We start from the raw sequence: 22519 nt of genomic DNA on the forward strand, positions 1-22519 counted from the left end.
AGTAATTTATCTAATTAAAACAAGTGCCCATTACGAACTTCAAATACGAAATTTTTTTACAATTACGTGAATAATGTCGCAAAAATCATGAAAATACGGAGTATCGGGAGGTACCGAAGACGTGCAAAGACAATTTTGTGTCTTAGGTTGTAGTACCCATTAGGATCTTTCAGTAGGAAATTTGAAACAATTCTGGTGAATAATATTGCTGAAATCATCAAAATACCGAATATCGGAAGGTATCGTTATATGGGGGCTATACGAAGACTTGGACCTGCATACAAAAATTGTTGTCATAGGCTGTAGTACGCATTAGGAACTTCCAGTACGAAATTTGAATCGATTCCGGTGAATGATGTTGCTGAAATCCTCAAAATATCGACTATCGAGAGGTACCGTTATATGGGTGCTGTACGAAGACGTGGACGTGCATATACAATATTTTTCATAGGCTGTAGTACTCATAGTGACAAACACCAAATTTGAAACAATTCCGCTATAATAGTCAAAATACCGAATATCGGAAGGATGGTGGAGGGTATAAAAAAAAAAAAAATATATATATATATATATATATATATATATATATATATATATATAAAGAGCAGAATCACATAGATAAAAAATATTCGGACCTTTTCATTTTTTATACCCTCCACCATACTATGGAGTGCATATATACTTTAGCATTCCGTTTGTAACTCTTCGAAATACTAATGTCAGACCCAACAAATGTTTTATATTCTTCATCAGCGTAAACTTCTAAGTCGATTTGGAGATGCCCGTCTGTCTCTTGGAATCACGCTATCTTTCGAACGAATTGAGATAGGAGGCTACAATTTTGTATACATGTGTATTTGGGTCTTGGCGTTCCACGTTTTCGCATAGCTTCCATATAACGGTACATCTCAATATTCGGTATTTTGATCATTTAAGCAACATCATAGATCGGAATTATTTCAAAACTCGTATTGGAAGATATTAATGGGAACTACAACCTATAAAAAATATAGTAATGGGTTCCAGATCCGGTGACAGAAGATTGATCTAGGTCCACGTTTTCCAATAGCGCACATATAACGGCCCCTCCGGATATGCGGTATTTTGACGATTTAAGTCACATTTTCTAATAGACTTGTGTGAATTTGGTATTTGTACTTCATAATGGGCTCTACAATATATAATATACAATATTATATAACGGCACCAGCCACTATATTGTTTTTTGAAAACGCTAACTGCATATTGGGATGTGTAAAATTTTAAGACAATCGGATTCTTACATCACATTTTATAAGTGAAGATGGCATATTTAGGTATACCGCTCCGAATCTCTAAAGTTAGTTACTTTTATTCGCTGGGATAATTTGTAATATCCGGCCGTATTCAAAGGTGCTGTTTTATTGTTGCATTATTTCGCTATTTCTAATGCCGATATCTATGGGAATATCCTATAACAGGTTTGCAGACGAAATAAAGAAAATACCATTGTAAAAAACGTATGAATGTGTTTATTTTTACAAGTAAAGCATCAAATTGAAATCTCTTTTAAGAAATTAAAACTCAAGCTCTAGTAGTTACGTACAATATTAAATAAGTTATGTAAATTTATTGTATTATAATTTATATTAATATGTATATTTATGTATGTATATATACCATTCATTAGTGTTTTATTATTTTACAATTATAATTTTGATTTTTGTCTTTTGCAAAAATGTCGTAAATCGCTTAAAAGCTATAAAAGAATCGTTTTTATTTTGTAAAAATATTATTTGGGAATGTTTCGAGTACGAGTAAAACTAACAAATTGTGGCTATTTCGTATCGTTATTTTGGTCTGTGTTTTTACGGTTCCATACGGTACATCTGATTCTACGCCCAGCCAGACTCTGCATATAACACGCCAAGGCATCTTCCGGTTTGGACAAAGTGTAGCATTCGAATATACATTTGTATGCATGTTTGTATGCTTGGAACGGCTTGCTTTTAACATTCTAATTTAACTCTAGCTTATTTTTACGCGCCTGCCTAACAGTATTATCGTTATGTTTGGACCACATGAAAATAAATTTGAAATATCAAAATGTGGGGCGATTGATTGTTCGTCACTTTGTATCAGAATTGCAGGGAGTGATTCCACTTTGACAGTTGGTATTTTGTCGGATTTTTTTTTTTTTGTTCGTTAAATAGAAACACAGGATCGAAAACGGGCATAAATCAGATAGAATCTCTGGATAAGGATGTGAGTTTAACTGCTATCGATGCGATTATTCATCGTTGAGACTGGAGAGAAATACAATAATATCGGCGTCTACGGTTCCTTTGCTTCGCATTTCATTCAATTATTTGCTTCCTCATTACCCATCGTACGCGATTTGTTAACCAATCTCGGTTGGCTACAGCTACGCAGATACAATGGGTCTACAACAGGTACAACAACAAGAAAAATAATATGTTAATGCTATCCTAAATTAAATTAATAGTGTGTGTGAGTGTGATTGGACCTGGGAATGTGTTGAGAGCAGGGATGAAGATTAATGACTGAAAATGATCCCTCCCCGCTGCTTTTCCTCATTATTTGACATCACGTCTTTACAGTTTTAAATCAAGACAAACCTAGCATTGATCGGACTGGGAAGTCGTCCAATTCATATTCTAATGTTAGAGAGTGAAAGCGCGACAACAGACTTAATCTAAATACCCAGATTTACGGAGATTATAAAGCATACGATATACGCCAACGCTTGTGCTAGCGACGTTGAAGCAGCTGAATTGTGTGGCAAATCAATGCCAGTCATGGCGGGCTTTGGATGATGTTCAGCGAGATTATCTGGTTTGTCATGGGGTATCTCATTGCTGGCCGGGGAATCTAACATGGAAGATTCCAAAGAGCCAGCCGCCGAATTCGTATCACTTAGATCCTTCATCAGCACTACTGGCGGTTCGTGGATGGGTGTTGGATTACCAGCTGTTGTGGTGGCATGCGTTGTGGTGGAAGTGGTCGATGTTGTGGTGGTTGTTGGCACAAATGTTCCATTTTCTATCCAATACACCGGACTAAACTCTAGCTTGACATCCTTCAAGTACGATTTACGAACCTGCAAAACCGATAGAGACCAATGTCTTATAGCATAAATAGACATTCTAACAAACCGACTTACCTCTGATAGTATTTTTCTCGATATGCTGTCCTCACTGCCGGCATAGAATGCATACAATTTGGCTGAGTAGGGTGCTTCCAAGGTCACATAATTCCCTTTCAGGGTTACGTTGATAGCTGTGCCTGGCCACAACTTTGTTTGCACGGATTTGGTTTCCACGCGTTTTTCGCTGTATTTTAAGCCCCAATAGATTTCTGTAGAGCTGGACGAGTCCTTCTCATACACCTTGGTGGGTAATCCACGTGCCACACCCTCATGAGAACCCCAATACTGTACATAATCATAGTCATATGACAACACCGTCTCCACAAGAATATACTTGTCAATTTTGTTGGCCAGTATACCGGAGGCTGAAACCGTTAAAAAAAGAAAGAATTAATTAAGGCCCTAATATTTTGTGACGACATAAAAATTGTTCTTACCCAGTTCGGTCACATTATCCCTAGTGTCCATTCGAATTTGGTCCAGGCGAATGTCGCGAAGTTCATAGCGGAACGGTTCGGTCTCGACCAAAACTTCGCCTTCGTCGTAGTCCTTTTCACGATCCGATTCCATAGCTTTAATTTTGCCCAAACCGGCGGGATCTAAGCGCCCCAAATTGTAGTCGGCCCCCTGGAACACCTCGCCCTCTTGCACGTTCTGCTGTTGAGTTGACTTGTGTCTGGCAATATAGGAATCTTCGCCGATACGTATGGCGCCCACAGGCACGCCCAGATTAAACTTCCGCCATTGCTTCCACGATACTTTCCCCAAATGGCCCTTGTTTATCAGGACATCAAAGTGCTCGTACTTCTTATTTTTATAGTGGGCCGCTACACACACATGTGACTGTTGTATCTTCTCCGTATGACCGCTGGTCGTCACTCCCTCGATTGTCACCCGACACACATAGATGGGGTAGTGTTCCTCCTCGCTAATGTATTTTCCACCCTCGACCGCGTACTGCAGCTGATTGCTGTTCTTCGCATCATAGGTTTCCCATACCAGTGTGCTGGACGTTACAAGTTGTCCCAATGCTGTGGATGTGTTTTTATACGTCAGAACAGGATGAACGGCCGCCTCAATCCATGGGATGCCCATCAGCCCAGTTAGCATTAGCCGCAAAAGTATTGACATAGCGGTCGTTCGGCGACCAGGTGGCTGTCGATTGACATTCATCTAAAAAAAGCCAAATTCATTATTTCAAGTCATAGATTCATACAGTCTAGACGTAGATACAATTTCGAAGTACATACATACACTTGCGAGAAAAAGATACCCTAAAGTTACAAAATTTTGCATGATGTTGTGGCCATGCAAAAAACATTGACGGTCATAGAGAGTGCCACACAAAGAAACACTAGCGCCGATTTTGGCCACTGCTACTTGTCACGAATGTGTGGTGTCAACGTACAACGTACGTAAATTAAAAACAAAAACAACACGTCGAAACATTCAATTGACGTTTTCGACATTTCGGCAATTTGCCATTCTGCCCAATTCTTTAAATCTTGTCAAAGACATAATATGCACCCTATAGCAATGATATTTGATACGACATACCAAATGCAGCATACAAATACCTCCGCCAATGCGATGGTATTTGGTCCTGAGGCATATTGAGTTATTTTTCTTCGGTTGGAAATTTAAAAAACAGCAGAAAAGTATCGTTTAAGTGGAACCTGCTACGAAAATATGAAAATATATTCCGGTGAAAAATGTCGCTAATATAATCAAAATGCCGAATGAAAGGAGGTACCGTTATATGTCGGCAATACGAAGATGTGGACCTACATACGCATTTTTTGTAATAGGCTTTACTACCCATTACGAACTTTCAATACCAAATTTTCTAGGCTAGAGGTCGGCTACCATGAATAGACATCTCATCCCCCTTCTGACCTGTAACACCAGTCCCCATTGGTTCGCACATGGACCTTGTAGCACGAACTTCATGGAACCATTCTGCCCACTTCTTTAAATCTTGTCAAAGACATAATATGCACCCTATAGCAATGATATTTGATACGACATACCAAATGCAGCATACAAATACCTCCGCCAATGCGATGGTATTTGGTCCTGAGGCATATTGAGTTATTTTTCTTTATCGTTTAAGTGGAACCTGCTACGAAAATATGAAATTTAAAACGATTCCGGTGAAAAATGTCGCTAATATAATCAAAATGCCGAATGAAAGGAGGTACCGTTATATGTCGGCAATACGAAGATGTGGACCTACATATGCATTTTTTGTAATAGGCTTTACTACCCATTACGAACTTTCAATACCAAATTTTCTAGGCTAGAGGTCGGCTACCATGAATAGACATCTCATCCCCCTTCTGACCTGTAACACCAGTCCCCATTGGTTCGCACATGGACCTTGTAGCACGAACTTCATGGAACCATTCTGCCCACTTCTTTAAATCTTGTCAAAGACATAATATGCACCCTATAGCAATGATATTTGATACGACATACCAAATGCAGCATACAAATACCTCCGCCAATGCGATGGTATTTGGTCCTGAGGCATATTGAGTTATTTTTCTTTATCGTTTAAGTGGAACCTGCTACGAAAATATGAAATTTAAAACGATTCCGGTGAAAAATGTCGCTAATATAATCAAAATGCCGAATGAAAGGAGGTACCGTTATATGTCGGCAATACGAAGATGTGGACCTACATACGCATTTTTTGTAATAGGCTTTACTACCCATTACGAACTTTCAATACCAAATTTTCTAGGCTAGAGGTCGGCTACCATGAATAGACATCTCATCCCCCTTCTGACCTGTAACACCAGTCCCCATTGGTTCGCACATGGACCTTGTAGCACGAACTTCATGGAGTGCCTACAAAAGCTGAAATAACAAGTTTTCTATGCGGCCTAAGTATTTGACGACCTCGAATCTTTATCATATGACTTGTTTTCATACACATGTAGCGTGTACATTTACACAAATTGTATCAACCGCTACAGACAATTACACTAACACTGAGGCAAATGGACGACCATTGGAATTAACATGAAACCTATGATGACGACCACATCTCCAAATTTCACGGCGCACTTAAATTCAATCGATGCTTAACTACTGCCGGGTGTCACGATCAATGTGTGCCATAAATTTTCAGCCAGCGCGTCGTGTCTTTTTGTTTACAAACATCGACCGGTCTCGAAGAGTAAACAGACACAGACGTAGAGTTCTCAGCCATGTTATACTCAAAAGGTGGTATTGCAAAGCTACCATCTGAATACGATAATTGAGAGAGCAAATTCTTATTGGGAATCGACTAACCTGAAGTTATAACAAATTGCAATTTCATCTTTAGTTGTTTTGCCCAAATGCCGTCCGACCATTTTGTCACATTTCCCCTAAAAAGAGAGCGAGCACTTGTGTTTTAGCAGAAGGTTAAGATTCACGGATTAATTCTACCCTCTTATTGTGCCATGCTTTTATCATCCGAAGTACTGCTTCGTTGGTAACTCTGGAACATCGGAACACGTGCTACACTTTGATGCTCTTTCCAAACCGGTTTTAGACACATAACGTTGGTGGAATAGTTGGTCAAAACAAAAACTTGATCGTGGCTCGTTGAGGGGAAGGGGAGTTTTACCTTTCCAAAAAGCTCAACTTTGTTTTTTTTTTTGTTAATTCATACTTGGTAGTACGACGTGCTGTTGAATACTTTCCTCAGATGTGGTCAAAATAGCTGGAAGAACTTACAGTGCAAGTTAGGCGAACACCACACTCTTTGCGGAATGAAAAAACAGCCCTCAGCGGTGGAATGCGTCCTCCCAATTGTTTTGTTAAATATTCGTAATTTATAAATAATATGCATTATTACCATATCCACATGTACGTACAGAGTACACATACACACATAGAAGAATGCCAACAATGGTCGATCGGTCGAACGCAAACGGGTTTTTAAAATAATAAAATTAAATATCAGATGGACAGAAGCGCTGTATTTTGTGGATGTTAGATTCGTCGAACACAAAACAAAACAAAAACAACAAACAATAAATGTAAACATAGTACATATATATGTTTCTAGTTCTCTGTGAAATTTTCGGGCTTTCTGGCCAGTACATAGGAGGAACGAGAAGAAGAATAAGCAAACATAAATTGCGCTAATAAAATCCAACTAGTTGCTCTTGGCCACCACGAGATTCGCCTGAACTACTTTCGTTAACGAGACTTTAAAAATGTACTGTGGCCATTAGAAGCCGCATACCTAAATACTGTCGAGTGGAGTTGAATGACTTCATAAGGCTAGACAAACAAACAACCGACTTTGTAGGTTCCACTCGCCAGTTAGAAATTGGATCGGTCTCTTTTATAACACGATTCAAGGTAAATTACGTCATGTCGGCAACTGTATCTAGGCATATCTGTAAGCATCTATACACAAGCGTTTTACATCTTTAGGGTGTAAATTAGTAATCTCCGTCCCTTTACAATTATTTTTTGTATTCAAGTTTACAGCTGCTTCCATCGCTCCACTGGCAAAATTGCGGAAACACTTTCCTGTATTCGCTGAGCACCGATTTTAGAGTCGCGGGCGGGCAGAGAAGAGCTGAACATTTTTAAGGTATTTTGCGGTTTTGCCTCTGCCTGCGTATTTCCGACCACAAGTATGCCCGAAACCAGTGTGTTTTGTGGCTGGTAAATCAATCGGCTGCTGAAATCAGTGAACTTTTAATTTGTACACGAGGTAATTGAAAGACCCCAGCAACTAAATTACCAGACCGCAACGAAAAATCGAAGTGACTGGGAATAGCCGGTTTAAGTGCAGGCAATCCAAAAAATCCATAATCATCATCGGACCAAAAGGCTTTCATTTCCACTTTAGTTTCCATTATTTGATGTTTGTCGCCACAGCCTCAGTCAGGTGTTCACATTAAAATGTACACCATTCAGAAGTTACAAATCGAGACAGTCTCTCACAGATTCGAGTACCCTTTGATCTGCTACTTTCGTTGCGTCGGATGGGGTAGCCTGCTTCACATAGCCTGTGAAGTCTTGCGCTATGCACCAGCATAGCCCCAAGCCGAAGATTTTCAGCAATTTTAACATTCACCCCTTGAATTTTATCATCCAGAGCCCAATTCAGAAATTTGATAATTTCGTGCTTTTGGCTGCGTGTAGAAAACATGCGATTGTATGTATGTATGTATAATCTGTTCTAAAATTTGTACACACATCTGTTCTCAGTCGTGTAATTCGGTACTCAAGTTATTTCGGCGTATAATGTAAATGTCATATTTAATTTCAATTAACTTTTATGTACCAGAAATTATGTTTAATTGATGGTGGCATTCGTTTGTTGCTCTTTCCCGCTCTTCTTCCTCAAGTGACTCGTAGTGACTCGCACAGTCCACTAAGCCGTGCTTGTTAATGGTGGTTATTCTTACATCACTTGTGTCAAAGTTTAAGAAAATTCCAATTGAATGAGCATCCAGGCCGGGCATAGTTGTAGATACGTCAGAGACGAACTACATTATATTCAACAAGCCGACATAACACTCTACCATTAAATTTCATGTGAAAGAGAGGAAATGTGGATGATCGAATCTTAAATTCACTCGACAGTCGACACTTAATATCAGAGAACAAGAAAGTTCATGCGTTGATCTCGAAGGAACGCTCACCCTCTTTATCTTCTTCGGCATTTGGAATAACCTCCATTATTCTTCCTCTGGGTTTTCCTAATTATGATTGTTGTGTCATTTACGAAGAAAAGTTTCAATTCGGGGGACCACAACGCTGATCTTCTGCGACCTTACCCAATTACGTATTCCCCGTCGATGTAGATTGGGACGTTTTTATTTTTGTTGTGACCTAAACTTGATTTATGACAAAATGCGGGCAAATCAGATGCTGGTGCAGTGTATATCTGCAGCCAGAATTTGAAGCAGTACCAGCTTCTGCTGCTCCTATAGAGGAGAGATGTTAGTAAACGCCAGATTTTGGAAGAAACAATGGAAAAGGAGGTTTATTTGGAGGTTTTCTAGAATGAGTTATATTTTCTTAAAGTTATTAAAAACGAGTAGAAAAGGCGTAAACTTTGGTCGTACCAAAAACGGCTTCGGCTGCCAATAAACTTTGACGAAAAATCACTTTTTCATAATCCACACTTGCATTTTAAAAATCGGCAAGGTATATAACTATAAAAAACATATAGCATTTTCAGATTAAATGAAACCTTTTGCAGTGGAAATGAAACCTATTGCAGTGGAAATGAAACCTATTGCAGCCGAAATGAAACCTATTGCAGTGGAAATTAAACTTTTTGCAAATCAAATGAAACTTTTAGATTTATAGAAGGAAAAATAACAAAACATTTTTATTTTTAGTTGGTTTAAAATTAAATATAACTAATACATAGTTAAAGAGGAATTTTTATTGATTATTTATATCTATATTTTTATATTATTACTTAAACTTTCAATTATTGTAAAACAAATGGTACTTTTTTGATTTGATATACAATATTACCGTATTATTAAATTCCAAATGCTTAACGCTAAAAAGAGAGATTTAAACAAATGTTGGTCTTTATAGGTATGGGCAGACTGCTTTATTGATTATGGAGATAGAGCAGTCTTGCTATCTGAATGGTTCGCTCTATCGCGTACATAATATAATGTCTTACTGAAACATCCCGTTATCATTTTCAATACCAAACACCCTAGACACAATACAATGTTGTGCCAATTTTTAAAGCTCTTCATCAAATCTCATCTCAATATCGTGATTTCAATACTACGAGGAATATTTAGAAGTGTTTCAAACGGAATGACAAATTTAATATACCCTCCTTTCCATGAAAGAGGTTATAAAAAGATATCAGGTCTTTTGGAGGAAAGACTTTGAAAACTTTTTTTAATCTTTCTGCATCTACACTTACGATTTATGGAAGCTGAAAATTTAAGAAACAATATTATAAAAATATAGCAATAAAAATTCCTCTTTAACTATATATTAGTTATAATTAGTTGATTTAATTTTAAACCTACTAAAAATAAAAATGTTTTGTTATTTTTCCTTTTATAAATCCGCTGCAAAAAGTTTCATTTCCACTGCAAAAGGTTTCATTTCCGCTGCAAAAAGTTTCATTTCAATTGCAAAAGGTTTCATTTAATCTGAAAATGCTATATTTAAAAAAAGAAAAGTATTCATTTTATATAAAAAATATTTATTTGATATAAAAATACTTGTGTGCATTTATGTCGTTTTTGAGAAAAATGGGTTTTCATATTCATACTCGTTTTAAGGATGGGATATGGCCGTATGACTTATTCATTCCGCCTATTTAACCCTGATCTTAATATTGGACCTTCAAAGTGCAAATGATCGAAGTCGTCCGTTATATGGATACTATTTTAGTTTAATATTGAACCTGAAACAATAGGAATGCCGAGAATACGAATACATATATCATTCTAAAGGATCTATATCAAATAATTGATTAAAATTGGAAGTATAAACCTGATACTTAAATTCGAAAGAATTTTTATGACAATATTGGCAATTGTTCGTGAGAACATAACCTACCACTACCAAAATGTCATTTTTTTATATGCATCTCAACTGTCTCAAAAAATATTCTTACAAAATCTTAAAATATTCGCTGAAAAATCCACTATTTTTGGATAGGAGGTCCTCCAAAATAACTTCTTCTAAAAAGATACGAATCTGCAATTCTGGATACAATTCTACTGTGAATTTGTACCCAAATATATCCTTTATCATGCCTTCTTCGAACTCTGAAGTCAACTCCGATTTACTTTAAATAGCGATCTCATCCAAAAGCCTTCGCAGCCTCGTCTGGCGTCACCGGCTTGGTTTGCAAATCGTATTTAACAGATATGTTTTGTGGTTTGACTTTTTATTTTCTTTTAACATCAACGTTGGCCGCTCTTTGAAACGAATTGCAGAGACGGAAAGAACACTTCGTGTGAGAGGTGCCGGGGCAATTGTTTGTGGCAATTGCTGAAGTTGAAAAACATCCCATGTCGCGGACCACAATCTTTGCATCATTTACACACTTTCTCCAGTTGAAGGGTTATATTTACTCAGACACACACACAAGCACAGAAAACGTCTACCATGGATCGTATGATCTCCCATAAGTTTTTGGATTGATAGAAATACTTGTTTTGGAATGTATGGTTAGAAGAGCAGAGTTCGGGTGATGACTGTCACATTTTCAGTTACTGGCTGGGTCGAAGGTCTGTGAATATTTGAGTTCGAAAGGAGAAATTAAAGTCCATTGGGTTTTTAATTTTTCTGCTTTGCAGTGTTGGTTGCAACTTCATTTTCCTTCTAGATATCAGTCGGATTGATCTTCGAGTCAGAGAATAACATTCGTTGGGTCTATGTTACTTGCTAATACGCAATTAACCATTTAAATGCAAAACATAAAACATATCAGAAAATTCAAAGAAAAAAATTCAGTATCCCGCAATTTAGCTATGGACTGTTAAACCTCTCCCAATTCCCACTCCTTAGAATAAAACCAGCAAGGAAGAGTCATAAGTCGGGCGGGGCCGACAATATGATACTCTAAACCTCTATGCATATTTAGTAGAGCTCCCGTAAAAACAATTTATTTGAAGTAGGTCATATCACCTATAAACTTTTGGCTTTAGAGTTTTAATTTGGTTTCAGAGGGAGCTAATATATGGGAGGCATATCCAATTCTGAATCGATGTTCACTAAATTTGAAGGATACATTTTAATCGTTTATACCAAATAGCATCGCTACAGAGTGCATAATATCACATAGAGAAGGATTATATTGAACAAATATATATCTGTGCCGAGTTCCACAAAATGGAAACGTACGTACTCCATTTGGGCTGATATTAGCCATTATTTGCACAATAAACCTGAAATCGGATTAAGTATATATATTGGAGCTATATCCATATCCTAGCCGATCTCGATAAAATTTTGCAAAGTATTTTCCGAACTCTATAAAATATCTGGTACCAAATATCATTGTCGTCGAATGCATACTATGAATATGAGGGACTTAAACACCAAATCGAATGAAACATATATATGGGAGCTATAGCTATATCTTAACCGATTTCCACCGAATTCGAATTTTAGACTGAATTCGGTCAGATATACCAAACTTAAGTACTTTTGGACTGATGTTGGCCACTTAGTGCACAATTAACCCGAAATCGGTTGAAGATATATATGGGAGCTATATCCAAATCAGACCCGATCTTGACAAACTTTAGGGCAATCATTTCTGAGCTGTATTAAATATCATTTTTGTCGAATGCATATTACGAATGTGAGGGACTTAAACACCAAATCGAATGAAGCATATATATAGGAGCTATATCTATTTTTGAACCGATTTTCAAATTTCATGTACCTGCTACAAAACTGAATTCAGTTGAATGTGCAAGTATTCAATTCACCCGAAATCGGTTGAAGATACATGGCAGCTATATCTAAATCTGATCCGATTATCACCAATTTCGTCCTTAAGCCAAACAAATATTGTTTGAAAATTTTCATCTCAATCGGACAATAAATGGACTTACCTCTAGATGGTGTAGGGTATAAAGGGTGCATCCACCTACAATTGCTACCCTGTATCGATATAAAATAATGTTAATGCGATGCAGGGTTAATACAATGTAATCTTCTTAAAAAAATCATGAAAATACAGATCGGTACTCACAAATTTTATATTCGAGTAATATTGGAGACACAAAAACCTTGAAAATATTCAAAATAGGGATGTATGATGAAAATTCGATCCATATTCGTAATTTTTTGTGGAAAGAGATTACGACCATCATGAACCCAGAATGAAAACTCGTAGCTAAATTGACGCAGGGTAACACACGGGACAACACTCCTAACCTCCATGCAATGGCGTGGAAATCTTAAATAGACTGCGACCAACATGACGCTTCTATTCGATCTCTTTTGCTGTTCTAGAAATATACCGGACAAAAGGCTGTTCGTCTCATTTAATCAAGATTGATATATAAACACAGCAGAAGCTTGTCCGATAATTTACGGATGAAACTTTAATGAATATTGCGACTTCTCCCCGTCTTTGAGAAAACAAAGCATTTCAAATGCCAATAACAACAACTGTAACAACAGAACTTTAAATATTTTGTAATCTGATTCTCTTTAAATGATATCTCGTCTAAATGTTAGCTGTTAATTTGCAATTTTACATAGCCCCGCTTCGCGAGAAATCGGATACAATTTCAAACGCATACTTAGCTAAGCTTAGTCTGCATGCAGTGGCACAGAAAAAACGTTTCCATGCAAGCCAAGTGCACGGTACTAACAGACTTGTGATTTCGATTGCGAGGGAAGATGTAATGTGATATACAAATACCTAGCACTAACTCAACGCCTGGAGTTTCCTTGATTAACCGTTTTTGGACGGCCGACTTAGAATTGCTCGCGAAGGCCACTAAAGGGAGTTGTGACACAGTCACAGTTAGCCGAGGTAAGCAAACAATGTTCAAGTGTCCCACCTTCACCGATGGGTTCATTAGGCGATGCCCTTGGCCAAGTGCAACGTAAAACTGTGGTTGCGGCCATAGCCGTGGTGCGAATAGACAACTGCGGCGACAAAGGTGGCTGCATTTATCACTGCAGTGCTCAGCGACATTCGATAAAAGATAATTCCCAACAGAAGCCGTCAGCACGTTCTTTCCAATGCGCAAGCGTAATTCCAAACAGCAGAAATTACTGTTTGTCAAATGAAAATATTTAAAAACGACTTCTCCTCCGTCCGTTGCTCTGCAATGCTCAAACTTTTTTCGACTGTTGCTATCACTGACGTGAAGTGTCACTAGGCCTTCTTCCAGTTTGTTAACCTGTAGCAGTACTTGCAAAGGTCACGCCTCGGAGCATCGCAGATAAATGCATCACAATCTCTGGTTCGGTTGATGTTGTTGCTGCTGTTGCTGTAGTTTGCCAACCAACAATTATCCAATTGCGAGTGACAGCTGTCATAGTTATGCACGGACAGCGATGATGGGGCGACGACAACGACAACCAAGTGCCACTTCACTTGGCTCATTGCAAAACGTTACTTGCCCAGAGAACATCGCTCACATCGCCCGTGCATCAGTAGGAATGAAGGCATGCGGGGTGGCTGGCAGAGCTAGCGGATGAATATAAATTGCAACACGCTACCGAATCCGAATGGCAATTTTCATATAAATATTTAGGTTTTTACATCACCTAAGAAAATTAAATTAAATGAAATTGTGATCACCAAAACTAAAGCACGGCGGAAAACGGACAGTCGCAGAAAATGAGAAGATGCGGCGAAACCCCAATTGTCCCCCCAATTGATGTTTATTGCAGCCGCATATGACGACCAGAAGAATCATTGGTTTTATCATCACGATGATGACATCGTTTGATAGCGAAGAGCGTCGTCAAGATATCCGTATGGAAGGCCATAGCATCGATGTTCGAATGTATGTTTTGAAGTACCTACATACACTTGTGTATGCACACGAGAAATAATTAGAATGTCAGTCTGGAGGTGTCGTCATCACATTCCAGAGTAGATTTTTTATAAACATGTCATATTGTGAGTATAGCGACCGTATCCTACATAACAGAAAAACTGACATCACAAATGCGCATAAAATGTGGATATGTAAATAAATATCTCCAGTCAGGGACAAACATCAAGTAAAGTAAACATATCCCTCGAAATGCAAGTACGGAGCTCTGTTTTATTTGTATGCCCCCACGACAGTATGGAGGGTATACATTCCGTTTGTAACACCTCGAAATACACATTTGCGTCCCCACAAAGTGTATATATTCTTGGTCAGCATACAATTCTATGTCGATCTAGCTATGTCCGCCCATCTATCTGTCCGTCTTTGGAAATCACTCTAGCTTCTGACCGAAATGAAGTAGGTTGATAAATTATTACTCAGACGTGTTTTCGTAATGGAAATGAGCTATACAGATCACGATTTGGTATAACCCCCATTTAACTGTTCAGACAGAAATTTTTTTTTTAATTTTTTGAATTGTCTGAAACATAGTATTTAGGGTTTGCAGTAGGCACAACCTTTACATCAGAATTATTTCAAATTCAGAATTTGGAGTTCGCAGTGGGTACTGCTTTCTATGACAGAAAATTGCCCCTACAACAGAATTATCTTAAACTTGGTGTTTGGAGTTCATTATGGCCACCTCCTTCTCTGGCAGATAATTGGTTTTAAAGGTATAACCCGATATAACTGTGACACCTTCTCTAGCAGATAATGAAATACGTTTAATCAATAAAAACTGCTGTGCAGGGTCTGGGATAGTCACAGCCTTAAAAAATAACAGCGAAAATATTGCTGTGCTGTGCGGTGCTGCAAAGATTCCACAGTCACGTGGTTGTCAAAGTTAGCTGATGTGAAAGTGATCACAGCATAGTGACAGTTTTAGGTTTGGGTTCTGATCGCTGTGGCTGTGACGTATGTACAGCGACATCGCACTCAATGTTATATGATGTTGGCTGCCAGGTGCTGTGAAATATTCACACTGACATGACCGTAAGTTCAACGCAGCAGTAAGATGCGACTGTAATAGATCCATTTTCATCCCGTCTCTAAGCCGAACCACGTAAAGCCAATTGGTTCCATTGTTTCAAGGACAACAATTGACATTGCATTTTTGTTGAATCATTACTTATCGTTAATACTGTTTTGTTGTAAAATCGCCTCTCTGAATGACATGAGCAAATTGAAAATAGTGCAACAGCGGAATTAAAAAAGAAAAGCAAACTGCACTTGAAATCGCTTATGCAAATGCCACTTTTCCATTTGTCTATTCACTGAAGTGGACGACTTAGCTTCCACGAATATGTTTGTGGTTTGTGTCACGAACATACCTCGAACCTTGAACTACAAATCAGAGAGGCTTAGCCATGCTTGGACTAGTTGCAACTGAACGTTCTGTTTGGTGGGTGGACAACAGAAGCAGGGTTTGTTCTGTACAGTATACAGTGCAGGTCGTGTTGTATCTACATGTGCTGCATTGGATGACTGATGTCGCCACTACTTCCGAAATGACAAATGGTGTCAACATATCAGCCGACACATCACTCCTGCTTCCGTTCATTCGCTGGCTATCCTTCCGCCGAGCATTGCAAAATGAACCAAATTTGCATGACACTTCGAAAAGTTGTTTGTGGCTGGTCTAGTCGAGATAAGCAAATGCATGCAAAAGGTTTTGTTATTTAATTCTACGATTTTGCTTCTCGCTTACCCTCTCGCCCGCGACTGAAATGAAATAAATTTAAATTCATCGCTCCGTGGCTTCTGAAATGATTACCGGCCACTGCGCACAAAGTGCCCAATCCCGCGCACTCATGAAAAATTCATTGACTAACAAATTATAATAAAAACAAAACCGTGGACCGTCGAGGCCTTCTTCCAAAATGAGTCAATTATTCAATTCTACATTTAAGTATAATAGATTCATCTACATTCAGAGTCGCCAATGGAAAACGACAAGTCCACGTATCTAAATGTGAACTGATATATTGGGGTGTGAGACGAACTTTCGAACGGGGCTGTGGTTCAATGTGTTGCAAACCTATAAAATGCCTATAATCGGCCGGCACCGGTGTTTAAGGGCTGTGCCAATACGTGAGCCGATTTCAATTTTTTGTACCAAGTTGACGTGCTCAATGAAACTCCAATATTAAATTATAGGAAATTCCGCTTAATAACTAGGTCAAAGCCTCAAAATGTATAACATCGTACGGGACCGTTTAATAGAGGATTTTTAATTCCCTCTATCTATATATATCTAAGTCATTACTTTCTGCGATTACAAAACAAGGAAACTCAATTCAATATTGAATGCCTTGAATGATCTGCCCTATTTCACATTAATTATCGATAAAGTCGGTCAGATATGCACTTGAGGAATATAGCGTTTGTTTGGAGAGTTAAATAGGTCTTTGTAGGGTTTTGCCTCGATTTAGGTGGTCTTTCAGATACCTTTGAACCACTGACTGACCAACATTACAAGTGTTGTGCGACAGAAAATTTTGACACTCAAAATGAAATCTTTTGCACTTAGCGATTCCACCTAGACAACGAAATGTGTCGTCTGTTCATTATGTAGTCACATATTGATGATGTAATTCGGCCGCGCAGGACAGTGTGGCATAGTGAAATAACCGGTTGGTTATGGTATGTGATAGGTGTCATTGGCTGGACAAGGCCTTAGCAAAGGTCGTACGGCAGGAGAATGTGTAGAGCTTCAAAGCGCACACATCGTGGTTAGAGGCAAACGCATTTATTGATTATTTCGAGAATGTTATGGGATATTCCCTCTGTACTCGGGGAAATTGACAGCACGTGCGATCCCATTAAGGACCCCAATTGCATACCGGACCTTCGATTTTGTTTTGGTTTGTGATTAATCATCGGTGACGATGTTGCTACTCTTAATTGGCTGCGAATGTTTAGATACTTTGGCTGTTTCTTTGTCCTGGTGTTTAAATTGTTTCGCTCGGGTACATACACACATCGGCATTGACAGGATTGGTCTGTGATGCCTGTAGGTTTCAGGAGCAGCTGCGACGGCTGCAGCATTACTGAATTCACACACTGCTTTGTTGGTGTCCTTCCTATTGGTGTTGTTAGTGCTACAAGTATTTTGTTGTTGCGTTTTGTCAATTCCTCTTAGGGGTGGTTTGTGATTTTGTGGTGTGGTGGTGTCCTCCAATTCCCTGTTTTGTTTCTTTTGCAACTCACAGCATCCACAATATTCACGATTGCGGCACGTTTTAACACAACAACCAACAAGAGTAACAAGGGTGGCTCAATGGCATTTTCCATCCGCTACAACGGCAGAATGCAGTCATTCTTAGTTATTGGTATTGAAGTCTCAAACAAAAACGGGGAAAAGCTGATGCGACATCTCCTTTGAAAATAATGCCCATGATGGCTTCGATTCCATCAAAGTCAATATTCGGAAAAAGAGAATCGTTCTGAGATAATTTTGTGGACCTATGTTGACATACCAACCAACAGGCCGAGCAGACACGTATTTTGGCCGTATCAGACAATATATATCCCAACAAACCTATGATAGACGAAACTATCTACAAATCACCCTGCTGAGCAATTATTTTTACATGGACACGTCCACCGAAACAAGTAGTTGTTATTTGACCACAAAAAAAAAAACTATTTGCCGACACTTTGTAACGGGTGAAGTAAAATATCTCCTGCTGGTATTGAACTCACAATCTTCCGATTTATTATTAACTTCCCTACAAAATAGATGTTGCTTCAGTCGCCATTTTTACCTTTTGCTTCGTTTGCGCTCACACCGCGTCGAGGAAGATATGTAATGAGGAAAATATTATTTTTTTGCTGTGTAATTTTCCAAGAAATAGCACATCATTTTCAGCCTACTGGTAATGTAGAAGCTAGTTACTTCGGTTGAAGTAGCTCCCAATTCTTTGATGTTGAAACATCGACAAAAGTTCATAATACTCCAATTGTTATTGTTGGGTTCGACTAACTTGTCCGTTTCGACGGTGCTAACAAGTCCTATTACAATATATCGGGAGCTATGGCAATCAAGCTAATCGGCTGTAAGAGTAGCATTGCAATTCTGGAGTTTAAGCGGTATACGCATCTTCAGATGGAATTTTGGTATTAGTAACTACGAATAACATCTAGTGCTTGCTGCTTTGCTGAATATGTGTGATAGTGCCCTTTTATTGCGAATGAACGACATTGATGGGAACAATCAATGTCTTCGCAGAGGCGCCAAATGTATGAGCGACTCCGTGCTGGATACACAATAGTTTGAATGTGTGTGTGTATGTATGATCAAACACTCACATACACATTCAATAGTTCTGCCAGAACATTAAATCAACATTGTCATAAAAATTTCGCCAACAAAGCCCTAAACCATGCGAAGGTTAGCTTGTCCTTTCCTTCACTGTCACCCTCTTTCACATACACAAACTTAGCCAATGCGCCACTTATTTTGGTGCGGTAGTTATGTGTCTTATTTACTTTCTTTGGCGCCGTAGCTACATCCCGCGTACGCATGGCAGTGGCGTCGGCTGAACTACTTTTCCCTCTTGACTGTGAAATCGTTCGCAAACATTAACAGCAAGGTTCTTTAGATTCCGACTAATAGGAATAAAATTTTGTAAACATTTTTTTAACCCCAAACGTACCCATACTTCCCCAGATTAGATCTACTGACGTCCCTGACGTGATGAGTCATGTCCTACGTACATGTACGTCACCAGACTGCTTTGGGGTCCTCAATGTCGCATTGCTTAAGGAATCTATAATACATTTCGGTCGTTTCTATTTTATTTTGTTCCTTTTTTGCCGTAGACTTACTCACTCAAGAGCTTTTAGTGCCGTCTTCAAGGAGCCTCTAATGTCGTAAACACAACTACAACGATTGGGAATCCCGTATTCACACACACAAAACACACATACACACATAAATATGTATGGCCAACAATGCCTTTATAATGTCATCATAGACTTATATAAATATACTTGAGGAGGATTGGACGTGTCCTAGGTTTTCCATAGTAACTCGGCAATTGTTCTACATTCCAATGGATAGCATGATGTGCGAGTGTGTATGTGTAAATAGGGTTAATGTCGCGGATGGTGTGTATAGCCTCAAATGCAATCGTGTGAACATACATACCAATCCTTTAAATGCACATCTACACATTCCCCGGATACATATTTAGAAATAAAAAAAACACTACTTACATTGTGCGAGGTCCTTTATCTGGCTGGTCCCAGCTGATTTGCTACTATCCTTTCCGAATTATCACGACCACAGCGAGCGCCTGTAATACTATGTACTTCTTAAAGAGGAGTCTGCAATTTTAGCCCGTATTTCAGCAATTTGTCGATTGAAAATATATTAGTCGACGACAACCAATGACTATTGCAATTTACGCTCCGTGAATTCCCAAACAACTTGACGTAGAAGCGCGACGACTGATGGATGCCGTATTCGTTTGCCACTTTTCTCCTGTTGTTGATCCCTTTCAGCGTGCAGACCAACGTGAAACAAATCAAAAACAACAAAAGGCGTGTGGGGGGAGGTGGGAGAATTTTACAAGAATCCGTTTCAAGAGTAGATGTGCTTCAAGCACTTCAGTTCACAGGGACTCACGGACACAATCCCTAGTCCTTCACAAAAAATTTAAAACGCGCACACGGATATGATTTGAAAAGCCAACTATCTGTGACACATCCGATACTTCATATTGGAATCGAATTAGCTTTGCTCTAAACGTATCTTTCACAACTTGTCTTATTTTTTTAATAGTCGGTTATCTATTTTTATTCTTATGGTGGTAGCAAAAAGCAAATCACGCGACGCGCGTCCGTCTTGTTCTGCGGTTGACTTACTATTACTTTTTTCTTGTATGACACTTTTTTACCGATTTAATTTCCTTTGATAAATCGATTATTATAATATCGATTTGTAGAGCCCTGCATAGAACAAAACAAATAATGGAGACAGAAGCATATTCTCATTTCAGTTAGGGTCGCCATCGATTATTTGCCACTTGTTGACCATTAGAAGAAAAGAGATAGCCATATTTTGGTCGAAATCGAACACTCAAGATGGAATTTGTAGGGCATTTTCATTTTGAAACAATTATCGATTTTCCTCACAGAATTTGCAAAATGTTGTAATGCAAAGTGCTGCTTTGTACCCTTTTAAATATTTTACAATGCCAATCTAGCACATATATGTTTTCATAAAGAAGGTAATGTTCAGAAACACTCTTCGTACCTTGGAGAATTTTTAGGATGTCTTTTGTTGTTGTTGGGATTTATGTGAGAAAGTGAGAGTTTTAAGTTTTGTTGTTGGGATTTAACTGAGAGTGCAATGCAGTGTTGCCAACAAGGAAACTGTGTACTACCCACGGAATATGGAAATATTACATTTGGGGAAAACCTGAACATGTACGAATAATTTTTTAATTTTTAAATAAAATATCATTTTATACCAAATTAATATAATAATTTAGACTTAGGACTATAGTTCCAATAAATTCACGTTTTTATACCCTCCACCATAGTATGGAGGGTATATTAAGTTTGTCAAACCGTTTGTAACACCTCGAAATATACATTTTAGATCCCACAAAGAATATATATTCTTGATCAGCATTAAATCGATTTAGCCATGGTACAATAAGGAGGTAGAACAGCTTCGTAAAACTGCAGAAATACAGGCTATGCCCGCTTCCTGTCAGAATCATTCAAAATTTTGAGCAACAAACTGTTTCCATTTATTCACGTTTTTATACCCTCCACCATAGTATGGAGGGTATATTAAGTTTGTGAATCCGTTTGTAACACCTCGAAATATACATTTTAGATCCCACAAAGAATATATATTCTTGATCAGCATTAAATCGATTTAGCCATGGTACAATAAGGAGGTAGAACAGCTTCGTAAAACTGTAGAAATACAGGCTATGCCCGCTTCCTGTCAGAATTATTCAAAATTTTGAGCAACAAACTGTTTCCATTTATTTGATATTTTTGTTCATTTCCAAAATAAGTCAAATAGAGCGAAAGATGAATGAAATGCCTGGGCGTTCTCTCAAAAATATGATACTAAGTGTTCAATCTTTCAATTCCATGGTAAATCTCGTTAATATTATTAATTCGCGCCCCTCCAATGATTGATTTTGAAAATATTTTGTTTTTATTTTTCAAAACAACAAATACATACACAAAATTGGCAAAAGTCGGGCACACTTGAAAAAAAATTGTAATCAGCTGTGAGCTCTACCTTACCTTTTTATTGTACCATGGATTTAGCCGTCCGTCTGTGGAAATCACTCTAGCTTCCGAACGAAATGAAGTAGCTTAATAAAATTTTACTCAAATCATAGACAAATTAGGTATTGACTAAAGATTTGTCTCATCCGTTATCTCTGAAAAAAGTGCTTCAATAGATGTCGTTCATGCTGTGAGAGAGGTTCAGTAGACTCACTCAATTCTCTCAAAATGCAAAATATTAAATATTTTATTATTCTTTATTATTTATCAATTAAAAACGAAACATCGACTTTGTTAACTTTTGCATTATCCAAATATGTCGTGAAATATAAAAATATAGAACTTAAATAGCAGAAAAATGAATGAATTGTTTTCGAAGTCGAGTGACTTCACTAGCCCTGAGTGACTTGACTGTCCTAAGATCAACAATAGTGACATCTGCCGGAAGGGAAAATTTTAAAACTTTTATGTCTATTCCCTTATTTGTCTAAGCTCAAATGTATATTATGTCTGCAGGACT

The 22519-nt window shown here is 38.1% G+C and overlaps 1 protein-coding gene across 1 annotated transcript; it reads right to left on the reverse strand.

Moving 5' to 3' along the window:
* Nucleotides 1-1488: 1488 nt before the first annotated feature.
* LOC131801162 (protein unzipped-like) lies at nt 1489-20613 on the reverse strand. Its single transcript, XM_059119321.1, has 4 exons — nt 19957-20613; nt 3586-4321; nt 3164-3513; nt 1489-3100 (listed from the first exon to the last, which is right to left on the reverse strand). The coding sequence occupies exons 2-4, from the start codon at nt 4319-4321 to the stop codon at nt 2696-2698; spliced, it is 1491 nt and encodes a 496-aa protein (XP_058975304.1). The 5' UTR covers nt 19957-20613; the 3' UTR covers nt 1489-2695.
* Between the last annotated feature and the right edge of the window lie 1906 nt (nt 20614-22519).

The sequence above is a fragment of the Musca domestica genome, unplaced genomic scaffold (genome assembly GCF_030504385.1).
Source record: "Musca domestica strain aabys unplaced genomic scaffold, Musca_domestica.polishedcontigs.V.1.1 141, whole genome shotgun sequence".
Lineage (NCBI taxonomy): Eukaryota > Metazoa > Arthropoda > Insecta > Diptera > Muscidae > Musca > Musca domestica.

What these genes read in the sequence shown, in the direction of transcription:
- LOC131801162 (XM_059119321.1), bottom strand. Translation starts at nt 4,321, where the DNA reads ATGAATGTCAATCGACAGCCACCTGGTCGCCGAACGACCGCTATGTCA. An exon ending in GGATAATGTGACCGAACTGG is followed by an intron (nt 3,514 to 3,585) that starts GTAAGAACAATT and finishes TAACGGTTTCAG; the next exon opens with CCTCCGGTATACTGGCCAAC. An exon ending in CGAGAAAAATACTATCAGAG is followed by an intron (nt 3,101 to 3,163) that starts GTAAGTCGGTTT and finishes TCGGTTTTGCAG; the next exon opens with GTTCGTAAATCGTACTTGAA.